Source organism: Rhinoderma darwinii, chromosome 7 (genome assembly GCF_050947455.1).
Source record: "Rhinoderma darwinii isolate aRhiDar2 chromosome 7, aRhiDar2.hap1, whole genome shotgun sequence".
Taxonomy (NCBI): domain Eukaryota; kingdom Metazoa; phylum Chordata; class Amphibia; order Anura; family Rhinodermatidae; genus Rhinoderma; species Rhinoderma darwinii.
This window is the reverse complement of record NC_134693.1, coordinates 44247577-44262046: the sequence shown is the minus strand read 5'-3', so window position 1 is coordinate 44262046 and position 14470 is coordinate 44247577. Positions and strand designations below refer to the sequence as shown.

At 41.3% G+C, this 14470-nt stretch overlaps 1 protein-coding gene across 1 annotated transcript in view; it reads left to right on the top strand.

Moving 5' to 3' along the window:
* The window catches only part of LOC142657449 (calcium-activated chloride channel regulator 1-like), a 50775-nt gene extending 36634 nt beyond the window's left edge, over positions 1-14141 (top strand). The window contains exons 10-15 of the mRNA XM_075832480.1: positions 690-911; positions 1302-1572; positions 2641-2805; positions 10244-10474; positions 13543-13893; positions 14035-14141. Coding sequence (XP_075688595.1) covers positions 690-911; positions 1302-1572; positions 2641-2805; positions 10244-10474; positions 13543-13893; positions 14035-14141 — 1347 coding nt within the window. The remainder of the gene's footprint in view (positions 1-689; positions 912-1301; positions 1573-2640; positions 2806-10243; positions 10475-13542; positions 13894-14034) is intronic.
* Positions 14142-14470: the final 329 nt, after the last annotated feature.

The following is a 14470-nucleotide window of genomic DNA, read 5'->3' as shown; positions in this document are numbered from 1 at the left end:
TAGGGGTTTACTACAGGGGGGATGACACATCTCAGTGGGCCCCAACACAGTGGGCCCCCAATGCATGTTTACAACTGCAGAGGTGCATCCGGCGGGGTCAGGCTTACGTAAACAGCATAGTGCCCTCCACACAATTTCATGCACCTATAGTGGCCCCCACACAGTAAAATGCCCCATAGCTGCCCTTATACAGTATAATGCCCCATAGCTTCCCCATACAGTATAATGCCCCATAGTATAATGCCTTATAACTGCCACCATACAGGATAAAGCCCCCATAGCTGGCCCACACAGTATAATGGCCCCCTTGGCTGGCCCACACATATGATGCCCCCATAGCTGCCCCATACAGTACAATGCCCCCTAATGGCCCCCACACAGTATAATGCCTCCATAGCTACCCCCTATACCAAGTATAATGCCCCTATAGTGCCTAATTGAATAATTACTCACCTATTCCCATTCCCACGACGAGTGGAGGAGATCCCTCTGCTCCTCCGGTCTGTTCTTTGTGTGTCAGAAGTATTTTGTCCCCATAGAACTTGTTGTTTTTCTTCACAAATTTCTCTTGAGCATATTGTTCACTCCAAGGCTTCCCACTAATCCATCCATTTAAATATTTGGACAATTTTTTTTAAATGTATTCTTATTTTATACTATGTATTACTACTTTTATGTTTCCATTACAGCTGGAAAGCACAGCATCAATACTTAAAACTAAAGAGTGTTTAAATGGCAGCGTTTTCATCGACACAACAGTGGGAAATGACACTTTCTTTGTAGTAACCTTTCAAACCTCTGTACCAAATATTAAATTACAAGATCCTAAAGGAAATCTATACACACAGGCAAATTTCACCAGCGACACCACTTCTAAATCTTCTAGGCTGGCAATCCCAGGAACAGCAGAGGTAAGGTATACTTGTAAGAAGTGGTATGCCTCATACATACTGATTGGCTGATCTGATAAATTGGCATATAACATCCAATCAGAGCATGAGAATCAATTGAGAAGAGTGAACTGACTACAGTGTGAGAATGACCAGGAGGTGATTCTCATACTACAGTCTACTGTCTAATATTCCTGCATTGCAGAACACAGTGTGGTGAAATTAGTTCTTCTCACTATTGAAATTTAGAAATCTAAAAGAAATAGATGACAAAAAAAAAATCTGTGGTGTAGCAGCAGATTTCTAGTTCATTAATGTCGCTGGTTATCTGTTTCTGATTTTTTTGTTCCCTATATATTAATAAAGACTTATAAATGATGCATAAAGTGATCTGACTTTTTGTCTTTGTAGATGGGGCAATGGGAATACAGTCTATGTAATTCTCTTGCATCAAACCAAGCCCTAGGTATAATTGTGAGCTCTAAGGCAGCAGATGTAAATGTGCCACCAATTACTGTTAATACCCATATGAACACTGTCACAAACAGTTACCCAAATCCAATGATTGTATATGCAGCAGTAAGTCAAGGATTGTTACCTGTGAAAGGAGCAAAGGTAACAGCAACAATTGAGCCAGCGTCTGGAGCGCCAGAGAATCTGGAACTTCTGGATAATGGTGCAGGTATGTTATATAGTGTATATTATGCTCTGTTTTTAGCAGGCTTCCACTATTACAATACATTATTATCTCATCAGGAATTTTTTTCCCATCTGCCATGCTTTACGACCCACAGCCAACCTATTTACAGTCTATAAAAATCCCTGCATAAGTAGGATGTAAGAGGGTAAATACTGATATCTATAATGACTATATCTATAGCTGTTCTTCCATAAAGTAATTGGGGGAAATTATCAAAAACAGTTACATTATAAGGGAGGTGGATTATAATCATTAAAGGGAATATCTAACAGTGGTTAAACATCTCAGTAATCTAGCAGTTAGGGCTCATGCACATGGCTGTATTACGGCTCTGTACCAGTTCCAAGTGGTATGAAGCTGTAATGCAGTGGTAATGTTATCCTATGGAAGTTCCCATACCTTGGTGTGAAGCTGTATGTTTGTACAGAGATGTACTCTGTATCAAAATATCAGATTCTGCGTAAATTCTCCCTCATAAAAGTCAATTGAGACAGGTACCGTATGGGTACCATTTTCCTCTACTGGCAAGAAGGAATGGTTTTATAGCAGGAAATTTGGCACCTGTACGGAACACATTGAACTCATACAGTAATAACATACAGAAACCTTCACGTCTAAATATATCCGTACAGAGAGCTGACCGGTATCTAATTTTTATACCTTTCGGATGCATGAGGCTTTACTGCTTTCTATTTACCACTGGAGCTGATGAAAAATTGGTAGTACGCTCTCAACATGAACAATTAAAGGTGGTTTCCCATATAAAATTAATTTCTTATAATCCCAACCCATATTAAAATATACCTTTTGGTGCTTCTGTGGTTGCTCACCATGGCCCACATTTCATTTCTGCATTAGCACTAAATAGAATGGTGACTACTAAGAAAACATACAATTTTACATATGGCGGTCCATCAAGGGAAATGTTCCTTATGTCTTAAATTATTAAAAGAAAAATAAATTATAAAAAAAACTTATTGAACAAACTTATTCTTGGCATAAAATGTTATAATTCATTTATATTTATTAATCTTTTTTGCTTAATTTAAGGTGCGGACATTGTTAAGAATGATGGTGTCTACTCGAGGTATTTTACTGCATTTAAAATAAATGGAAGATATAATCTAAAAGTGCGCGTTGAAGGTGTAAAGGGCAAAAGCCGTTTGGCAGTGCGCGGAAGTCATGCATTTTATATCCCAGGATATGTTGATAATGGTATGATTAGATCTAATTTATTTATTTAAATAAATATTTATCTTAGCTGAATTCTGAAAAACATACATTTTCGGTCTTGAAATCCACTATATTTTTATTGGCAGACTGTTTTGCCTCTTGTGTACAGTGCTATAAAAAAGAGAAAACAGGCAGAGCACCTCATAGGACAGTATGTAGCAACCCATGAAAAAATAAACGATAGGTGAAAGTATGCTCACTTGTATGGGTTGTGTTTGGGACACAACAACCAAACTGAAATGTGATGGGTAAAAATTCAGTGTGCAGCCTTCTCCGATTTTTGCGGGTACAGACCTCACTGTTTTCTTAGAACTTCAGAGCAGACCCAAATGGATGATAAAATGCACAAAGCTCTTGTGTATAATGAGCAAACTTTATTGTCTCAAACTCATAACACATTTCAAGGTACACACTTCTTCATAAAAGGCAATGAAACAAAGAGTACCATGTATGGTTAAAATAACCTAAAAAAAAAAGCCAAAATTGGGAAAGGGGGCGGGTACTGGAGAGGCTGGTATAGTGGGGACAAATACGTTTGTGAAATTAGTTATATAATTCATAAGTATATTAAAAAAGTGTGTACAAAAATGATCATTCAGTATTGAATGAAAAATGATTGGAATTTATAACAGAATACAGACGTTAATAAGTAGATGGATTACGTGCTGAGGAACGGGTTGGCATGGTAATTACATGCTCATGCCTATGTATTAGGGAAAGTTAAGGCAGGACTCCTGGTTTGCTAGGCAATGGGACGACGGTGCATGCACATTAAATGGAGTTGTAGCAGGGTAGGGGGTTGGGATGACAACCCAATGCTACCGTTTGCGCACTGGGTATAATGGTCAGTTGCTAGGTGACAGGACGCTAACATGGGAAGGATGCAACATGATAAACTATGAGGCGTTATGTGGATGGCCGTGATGAAAGTTATTTAAACTGTATGGGCATGTGGATGTGTGGATCAGTTGGATTTATGTAGTGTAATAGCTGGCTGTCAAAAGACGTAATGGTAATTGATGTGTTATTGAAGTGCAATTGATGGGCAAGTGGACGTTGTGGGCATTTATTTGAGTTGGAAAGCTGATGTTTGTATGTTTTGGAGGAGCAGCAGTGGGTAACTGGATATTGTGCAGCACCACTGAGGGACTGGTAGTGGTCGGCCTCTCAATGGGCCGGAAAACAGCTGACTTATAAAGTGGATGACAGTTTGGTAGGGGAGGGGTTATGGGACATCAGAAGGAGGGGGATTAGGGAGTGTGGATGGCACATAGGGGTGATGCTGATAAGTGGCTATTGGTGGGTGTAGCTGAGGGAAAGCTGAGGGAAGCATGGGGACTAGAGAAAGTAGTGTTATGGATGTCGGTGAAGATTTATAGTATATGTGTAATACATCTTGTTATTTATATATCTGCGGGAATTGTTGATGCTGGGGACTTTAGCTATGGGATGAAAATTGGGGATTGATAAAAAGTTTCAATAAACACACTGGTTGGAAAACATTCAAATTGATACTGTTGCATGAGATAATAAAAAAGTAAAAATGGTGTACAAGGTACAACGTTATAATGAAACTCATGCAAAGACATATGGCAACTAACCGTGCATAAGTATAAAAAACAAATAAAACACATAAATGTTTATCAATTGCATGACATTAATGATATTGGTCAAATAAAAGGTCATTTGATTTTATGATTAGACTCGTACAGAACCCTATGATAAATGAACATGCATAGATATATACAAAACATGAAAAAACTTTAATAACATGAATGAAGAGTCATTGAGTCCGCTAGTAGACCGTCAATAACAGTGAAGTTATGTACAGTTGATGGATCTAATGTGCGGTTATACAATACACCGAGGCTTGAAGACCAACTTTGTGGTATCTACTTCAAACTGACAGATATCAAAGGTGTTAGGGGTCCATATTTAGTTGTAGACGTTCTCCAGAGCTTTGTTCAACCCTGTAGGTATAAGAGTGATAAGTTTGAAAATCCTGAACATCTCCCTCCTTTCCAGTTGTTCAAACCTATAGCTGGATTTAGGTGGAATTTGTTTGATATGTTTTATCTTGAAATCCTGCAGTCATGAACTATAGCTTCTAGTCTGGATACGCTGTGTTTTAATTAACCATTTTTTACATTGTACTGGAGTTTGTTGACCCTGAAAATAAATTCTGTGTTATTCTACCTACATGCTGTAATTTGTATGGGAATTTCAGCACATGATTACAAAATCTGAGGAACCCGTCATTAAAGAGATGATGTTGAAATATTCTCCTGTGGCACACTTTTTAAATTTAATTAATAATTATATAACTACTTTTTCAAATGTACTTGTCCTCACTACGGCTTCCACTCCAGGACCTGCCCTCTTTCACCAATTTTGGCTTATTTTAACCACACATGGTACTGTTGGGTTCTTATGTCTCGTTTCCTCTGATGAAGAGGTGTGTACCTTGAAACGAGTTATTAATTTGAGACAATAAAGTTTCTTTGCTAATGGTAGACTAGAGTTTTGTGCATTTTATCTACCATTTGGGTCTGTGCTAATGCTTTAATTTCCCTGGAAACCAAAGTTTTGTCTCTTGAGACTCTCAAGAATTTAAATGGCAGCCATATTGGGTAAAACGCTTAATTTCTAGATCCAGATATGATTACAAATGGCTGAATAGAATAACTTTACACCCCAATGATGTATATCCAGTGCCAAGTCAGCAGATCTGTCTGGATTACAAATGACACTTACACAGATTGTTCCAGACAGTTTTTTGTATTGCAAACCTTTGTGAACTTAAAGAAAATGTTCAAATATAACTTAAATAAAGTAAAATTACAAACTGAAATAATGCATAAGTATTCAACCCCTACAGATAAGTATTTGAACTACCATATTCTGCAATAACATCTTCAAGTCTGTTGTAATCTAGGGGGTTGAATGCTTTTGCAAGGTATAGTATAGTGGCTGTACATGTGATATAGGTGGGGATTAATAAGTACTGTTAGGCCTTATTCACACGGACGTGTCAGTTTTGCTCGTGCAAAAAACACTGCGTTTTGCGCGTGCAAAAGGTCCGTGTGGCATCCGCATATGGTGCGTGGCTGCGTGATTTTCACGCAGCCGGCATCATGATGACACTCTGTTCTTATGTTTACAAACAGAAAAGCAGGAGGTGCTTTTCTGTTTTCATTCATTTATTTTACTACTGTATCGCGCATCACGTGCGGCACCCGGAAGTGCTTCCGTGTGCTGCGTGTGATTTGCACGCACCTATTGACTTCAATGGGTGCGTGCTGCGCAAAACACGGGCAAGTATAGGACATGTCGTGAGTTTCACGCAGCGTACATACGCTGCGTGAAAATCACTGACAGTCTGAATGGCCCCATTCACTAACATAGACCCGTGCGAGTTATGAACTTAGATGTGATTGTTATTAGGTGGATCCTGTATGTCAGAGACACGCAGGAACAGCCTTCAGTCGACCCATTAGTTCAGCTGAACTGACGGACTCGGCTCAGACAGAACGATACAGCTTCTATGTATATGTGCATTCATATTAGGCCTTATTCACGCGAACGTGTTATACGTCCGTGATACGCGCAATGATTTATTTAAAAAAAAATAAATAAAATCCTTTCAAAAGGGGTACACAGCCTTAAAAATCTTTATTCATACAAACATTACAGCTATTCTATAACTAGCATTGCATTTTCTGACACATGACAACCACAAAACTATATGAATAAGGTGGAAGGTGTGTGTGGCAACACAAGCCAGTAACAACTACAAGTGAAGTTTGTTTGGTACAGATACTGACTATAGTTCAGATCTGGGTCAAGTAGAAATACAAGCAGTTAATAAAAAAGAAGCATAGGGCAAGGAATTTCCCGTCTTTATCACACTGCTTTTTTATATAGAGATTAGTTTTTGTCATTTATGAAGATTTGTCTCTACCTAACAATTTTCTAAGTGATAGCAAATAATCCCTGTGACGTTTGCTATCCTTAGTTTACGTCATTGAAAAGGCCTACCAGATTTATCACACAGATTCACACTCACCTAGGTGACAATCTAATGCTAAATCTCGTTACATAAACATCAGACACCTATACAGTGGCGTAACTACCACTGTAGCAGCCGTAGCACATGCTACGGGGCCTGTAGCATGAGGGGGCCCGTGCTGCCTGCCGGCACGGCCCCCCCCATGGCCGGAGACTCCACTAGCAGCCGTTATGACTGCTACAGCTCAACGCCACTGAAGGGGTTGTTCCTACAAAAGATATGCATCCCCTATCCACAGGGCTGTATGGCGTTATCTACAGGGGGGGCTGTATGGCGTTATCTACAGGGGGGCTGTATGGCGTTATCTACAGGGGGGTTGTATGGCGTTATCTACAGGGGGGCTGTATGGCGTTATCTACAGGGGGGCTGTATGGCGTTATATACAGAGGGGCTGTATGGCATTATCTACATTGGGGGCTGTATGGCGTTATCTACAGGGGGGCAGTATGGCGTTATCTACAGGGGGGCTGTATGGCGTTATCTACAGGGGGCTGTATGGCTTTATCTACAGGTGGGGGCTGTATGGTGTTATCTACAGGGTGGGGGCTGTATGGTGTTATCTACAGGGTGGGGCTGTATGGTGTTATCTACATGGGTGGCTGTATGGCGTTATCTACAGGGGAGACTGTATGGCGTTATCTACAGGGGGGGCTGTATGGCGTTATCTACAGGGGGCTGTATGGCGTTATCTACAGGGGGCTGTATGGCGTTAGCTACAGGGGGGCTGTATGGTGTTATCTACGGGGCGCCAGTATGGCGTTATCTACAGGGGGGCTGTATGGAGTTATCTACAGGGGGCTGTATGGCATTATCTACAGGGGGGCAGTATGGTGTTATCTACAGGGGGGCTGTAAGGCGTTATCTACAGGGTGGGGCTGTATGGTGTTATCTACATAGGGGCTGTATGGCATTATCTACAGGTAAGGGCTGTATGGCGTTATCTACAGGGGTAGGACTGTATGGCGTTATATACAGGGGGAGGCTGTATGGCGTTATCTACAGGGGGGCTGTATGGCGTTATATACAGAGGGGCTGTATGGCGTTATATACAGGGGGATGTACGGCGTTATCTTCAGGGGGGCTGTATGGCGTTATCTTCAGGGGGGCTGTATGGCGTTATCTACAGGGGGGGCTGTATGGCGTTATCCACAGGGGCTGTATGGCGTAATCTACAGGGGGGGCTGTATGGTGCTATCTACAGGGGGGGCTGTATGGTGCTATATATAGGGGGCTGTATGGTGCTATCTATAGGGGGCGCTGTGTGGCGGAATCTACAGGGAGGCACTATCTACAAGGGGGGGGGGTTGTGTGATACCCAGGGGAGGGGGGGGGGCCCAGTCAAAAGTTTGCTATGGGGCACAGTCTTTCCTAGTTATGCCCCTGCACCTATATGTAGTCAAGACCACTGCGACCACCTAGTAAATGATTTAACGTAAGCAATAGAACCTCAAATAAAACAGGTTTAACACTTTGCCATATATCACTAAAAGTTAAAGGGGTTTTCCAGTCCCAAATATTAATGGCCTATCCTCAGGATAGACCATCAATATGTAATCGGTCAGGGTTTGACATCCAGCACCCCCACCGATCAGATGTTTTGAACAGGCCGCAGCGCTCGTACGAGCACTGCTTCCCCTTTATTTTCTTTACTGCTCACACTGCGAATCGCCGACACACTTGTAACAGCGGTTCACAAGTATTACAGCCTTCTCCCATTGAAGTGAATGGGAGAAGGTTGTAATACTGTGAAGCGACGGTACGAGTGTGCCGGCGATTCACAATGTGAGCAGTAAAGGAAATTAAGGAAAGCAGCGCTTGTAAACAGCTGATCAGCAGGGGTGCCGGGAGTCGGACCCCGATCGATCACTTATTGATGGCCTATCCAGTCGATTATGATGTCAGGGGCTTCCCCATAGCAGGAGTCCCAGTGATGTCAGGAGCACAGCTGGAGTCCCAGGAAGAGCCTACTAGCGCTATGCTTGGAACTCCAGCTCTGGGGTTGCCCCTGACATCTCTGTCCATATATGGACAGTGATGTCAGGAGCAGAGCTGGAATCCCAGGCAGAGTGCCAGAAGCGGCTCTGCTCCGGGACTCCAGCTCTGGGCAAGCCCCTGACATCACTGGGGCAGCCTCTACAGAGGGCACTGGGGCAGCCTCTACAGAGGGCACTGGGGCAGCCTCTACAGAGGGCACTGGGGCAGCATCTACAAGTGGGTGTGTGGCAGTATCTGAAGAGGACACTGGCATTATCTAGGGGTGTGTTGCATTATCTACAGAGGGCACTGTGGCCTTATCTACAGAGGGCACTGTGGCCTTATCTACAGAGGGCACTGTGGCCTTATCTACAGAGGGCACTGTGGCCTTATCTACAGAGGGCACTGTGGCCTTATCTACAGAGGGCACTGTGGCCTTATCTACAGAGGGCACTGTGGCCTTATCTAGGGGTGTGTTGCATTATCCACAGAGGGCACTGCGGCAGCATCCACAGAGGGCACTGCGGCAGCATCCACAGAGGGCACTGCGGCAGCATCCACAGAGGGCACTGCGGCACTATCTAAAAAGGGGCTGCCCAATCTTGACATGTGTGCTAACTGAGCCGCCGGACTGCATTTAGCGACACTTAACCTGGAAAGCTGGATTGTTGAAATAAGCACGTGGAGAAATATCTCAAATTTTAAACCTAGCGCTATTATTATAGTAATGTAGAATTATTATTCTAGTAATATAGTGTTCTAGTAGTTCAAATAACTAATTGATTAACAATAATTTTGTATTGTATCAAATTTGAAAGTAATGCGGCCCGTCAACTTCCCATTTTTTCTATATGCGGCCCACTTACCCGGCCGAGTTTGAGACCCCTGGTTTAGTGTATACAGCTCCTATGCAGACCTATGAGTCTTCATGTGTTCCTCTCCTCCCTCTTTCTCTCTTCTTGCAAACTCACAGACAGTAGAAGAGCAGAGAGAGGAATAACACATGACTGCAGGATTAGATTACACACAGGGTTTATTTGTAATCTGTAACCATGCAGACACATAGGTTTGTATGGAAGATGATTGCAAAATAACCTGTAGAATTTTGAAACAAGAAAGTTTGCAAAATAATTGATATATAAATATATTTGAATAGCTCTGCAACCTTACTATCAAAATAGTTTTGCTTGGAAAAACTGCACAATTCTAAATCTATCTATACTATATGTTATATATGTTCGGTGTTTAAAAGAAAACATGCAATTTCTCTACAATATTTTCACATGTTGCAGGTCAGAACTATAATTGTCAATGATTATGTATATAAGACCTATATGATACATGACTTTGCTAAGTATGTCTATAATTTCACGGCAGGTACAGTCACTTTGAATTCTCCAAGACCAGAAGTGGATGATAATAACCTGAACCTGGGAGAATTCAGTCGGATAGCCTCAGGTGGAGCATTTGATGTGTCTAACATTCCCCCTAATATCCCACAAGACATCTATAAACCAGAAAAGATATCAGATTTATTTGCAAAAATTGAAAATGCATCCATTACGCTAACGTGGACGGCCACTGGTGATGACTTGGATCAGGGAAACGGTATGTCTATTTTTTATGTAATAAGCCATGCAAAACTGCTGACGGCGCTAGATTGGAACCCTGGAAAGCTGTTTAAACATACCTTTGTGTAGGGTTTCAGTAGCAGCATGAGCGAGAAACAGAAGTTTCAGATTAAGGCTATGTTCACACAGAGCGAATACGCTGCGTAAAAGCACACAGCGTATCCGCCCTGTGCGCCGCAGGGAATTCCGTCCGAAAAACCGCTACAAATTATGGTGCATTTTTTTGGTCTAAATGTCCGCTGCAGAAAAACTGCACAGAAAAACAAACTGGATATTTACAATGGCAACGCGTCTTTCCGACATCCTGTCGTCATGAGCCTCTGCAGCCCTGGGATGATGTTTCATCCCATGTGACCGCTGCAGCCTGTGATTGGCTGCAGTGGTCACTTGGGATGAAACGTCATCCCAGGAGGCCAGCCTGGACAAAGAAACACAGACTTCTGGGTAAGTATAAGATTTTTTTTTTTGGAGTTGCGTTTTTTTGTTGTGGAATCACTGCTATTCCGTCACAAAAAAGTGCAACATCTACTATTAAGCAAATAAGCAGTGTTTACGCAAATACAATCGACATGCTGTGGATTAAAAAGCCGTACCACATGTCAATTTCTGCGAATTTTCATGTAAATTTCTGCGTGTTTTTTTCCGCTTATCATTTACGAAGAGTGTGGATGACATTTGTTCAAATCTCATCCACTTTGCTACTACTGTATTATGCTGCGGATTTTACGCAATGAAATCTGCCTCTGCCTCCGTTTTCTTCCTTGCTGTCATCCCATTTTGATCCTAGTAACACAAACTATATTCTGCTGATGAATCCTGCCGGAAGAGTACGGAAGATTATTATTGCAGCGTTTAGATATCTAAAATGACCAATTTTAGTACTAACATGATATCAGTTATCTCTTTCAGAAAACCTAATCACACCCAGTAAAAAAAAAATGTGGAAAAATATTTTAGGGCATCTTGCAGATTTTTTAAAATCCACAACATGCTCTATCTCATGGATTTTTCCGAGATTTCTTCAGTGAATTTCACAATATGCAATGTATTTGCAGTGGATCTGCAGCAAATGGCACAATGATTCCACTACATCTGAACCTACCCTAAGGGTGCGCTCATATGGGGTATACATGCATTGTATTTCCGCAGCGTAAAAATATGCTGCGGAAAAATACAATGTATACCTATGGGAAAAATATTCCTCAGCTCAAACAGAATTCTTTAGCTCTTGTATGGGGAGAATATTTTTTACCGTAGGCATACATTGTAACGTTTTCTGCAGCATCTGTGGAAATACAGTACAAGTACGGCATGTGTGAGCGCAACCTTAAGACGAGTTCAAACATAACTAATTTTGTGTTACATGTGAATTTTGTTGCAGATTTATATTGGATTTGACCCAATAGATTGCATGGGTGAAATCCACAGGGAAAGTCCCCTGCATTTCTACAAAAGAATAAGCATGCTGCGGACTTGAAAATCTGTAGCACCCGATGATTCCATGCTGACCTGTTCCGCTAATGTAGATGGGATTTTGCAAACCCTGTCCATATGTACTGCACTTTAAATTGCAACAGATTTTCGGTGCAGAATCTGCACTGAACATCTGCACCAATTCTGCCAAATCTTACACAATACCATGGTCTTTTTCTTTTTTTTCTTTCATTATTAATTCTTTATTGAGATAATTCAATAAAAAATTGCAGATCAAATAATTGCAAAATATAACAATTCTATACCAATTTACCCACTATAACCCCTTCCCCATCCCGACCAAAAAAATGCTATGTTCTTTTTAGTGGAACATATAGTAAGAACGTGTAATTCACTCATCACTAGGTCTGGTGTCAGCTACACTTCTTGTGTCACTTGCTCCATGGTTAACAAGCTTATGAAATAAAATACAATTGTAATGTGTAAAAGAAATGAATTCCTCCCTAATAATTTTCACACTCTGTCAGCTTCGGAAGGCATAAAGGTTTTTTCATCTCTAGCTACTTTTGGCTGTGAAGAAACTTTTTGAAGTTTGTTACATTCTTATTCCAAGTGTGAGTTTACCTAGTGTGCAATTTTCATTTTCAGTGTTTCCCATCCGGGTTTCCCTGGAACCTGGTCAGAGGTTTCCCAGAAAACTGTAGCAGTAAGAACTGTCACTTTTATATTATAGACGTCCTTATGGATGCTTATCATGGGTTCAGGCAAAGCAGTCAACAAATCTTGGCTAGAATATAGAATGATTTACCCACCCCTACACCAAGCTTCTTTGAGATTGAAATAAGAGAAAGGGGATCATGGGGAAACATTTTTTTAATGATTCCCAACCTCATTACTATGGGGGGAATCACTGTGTCCGTTCTTAACAAATTCCACCGGAGCCTGACGGACCTCACTGACTTATAATGGTGTCTGTTGGTGTCCTGTTGTGGTGTCGATTATTTTGATAGGAAAATAGTGCTGCGTGCAACACGTTTCCTCCTATCAAATCTGACGGGGCTCCGAACTGAGACTTAGGCTCTGTTCACATCTGCGTTGGGGTCCCGTTGTAATGTCCAGTCGGAGCTTTCCGTCAGAACAGGACCCTAAACAGACACAAACTGACACAGATGGAAACCAGAGGTTTCCTTTTCCATCACCATTAATTTCAATGGTGACGGATCCGGTGCCTGTGGTTTCCGTTTGTCTCTGTTGTGCACCAGACCCGTCGCTTTGCCGGAAGCAATAGCGTAGTAGAATAAACCAAGGGTGGTGGAAACGGCAACCTCTGGTTTCCGTCTGTGTCAGTTTGTGTCTGTTCAGGGTCCTGTTCTGACGCAAAGCTCAGATGGAACGTCAGAACGGGACCCCAACGCAAATGTGAACAGAGCCTTAAGCAGGTTATTCCTAAAATCATTGTGTATATTCCAATTTTTTTATTAAACTATTTGTAAACTCCATTGTTTCATCATCAGGATCATTATCATTATTGTAATGTTACAATTTCTTTACACATGTAGTTGACATTAGTGTTTTATGTCCATTTTAATATGTTGTATTTTGTCTTTCCAGCTACAAGCTATGAACTAAGAATGAGCACCAGTCCCAAAGATCTCAGAGACAACTTTTCTGAATCATCTTCCATCAATATGTCTAGTGTTACTCCTCAGCCAGCAGGATCCACTGAGATATTTACATTTGTACCAGAAACTATAGTTATAGCAAATGGAACAATTTTGTATTTTGCCTTGGTTGCCGTTGATAAAATGTCTCAGAAATCAGAAATATCAAACATAGCCCAGGCAGCGCTTTTCATCCCTCCAACGCCAGCTCCTACTGATGCTTCTACTAATTCTACGACTGTTTATTCTACTGATGCTTCTACTGATGCTTCTACTGATGCTTCTACTGATGCTTCTACTGATGCTTCTACTAATTCTACTACTGTTTATTCTACTAATTCTACTACTGTTTATTCTACTAATTCTACTACAGTTTCTTCTGCTGATGTTTCATGGCCTACCCGAGACACAGATACCTCCCCACCACCAAATAACAGTAAACTTGATGCAACCGCAGTGACAGCTATTGTATGTGCAGCCGCGGTTTTGATTTGCTTAGTTATATGTGTGACTGTCTGCATAGTTAAGTGTAAATTAAATCGGAGGTAGAGATTGTTTCTGTATTTTTAGTGTCAGAACTCATGAGCACGGACTGAAGGTAGAGATGTATCCTTCCTTACCTTCCTTGATATCTCAGCATATCCTGAGATGTGTGGCGTAAGAATAAGAGCTTTGAAATAAACATGATTTTGCATTACCCAGTCACAAAATGTTTATGCTAAATGTGTTTATGTGTGGCTACCCAGTCATTGTGATAGAACTTGTAGCCTGTCATGGGTTTTACTAGTATGTCACGATATTGTATTCAATTTATTTCATGAGACATTGGTGTCATTAACCAAATTCCAGCAAAGGTAAGGGTAAACACATCAGAAAGC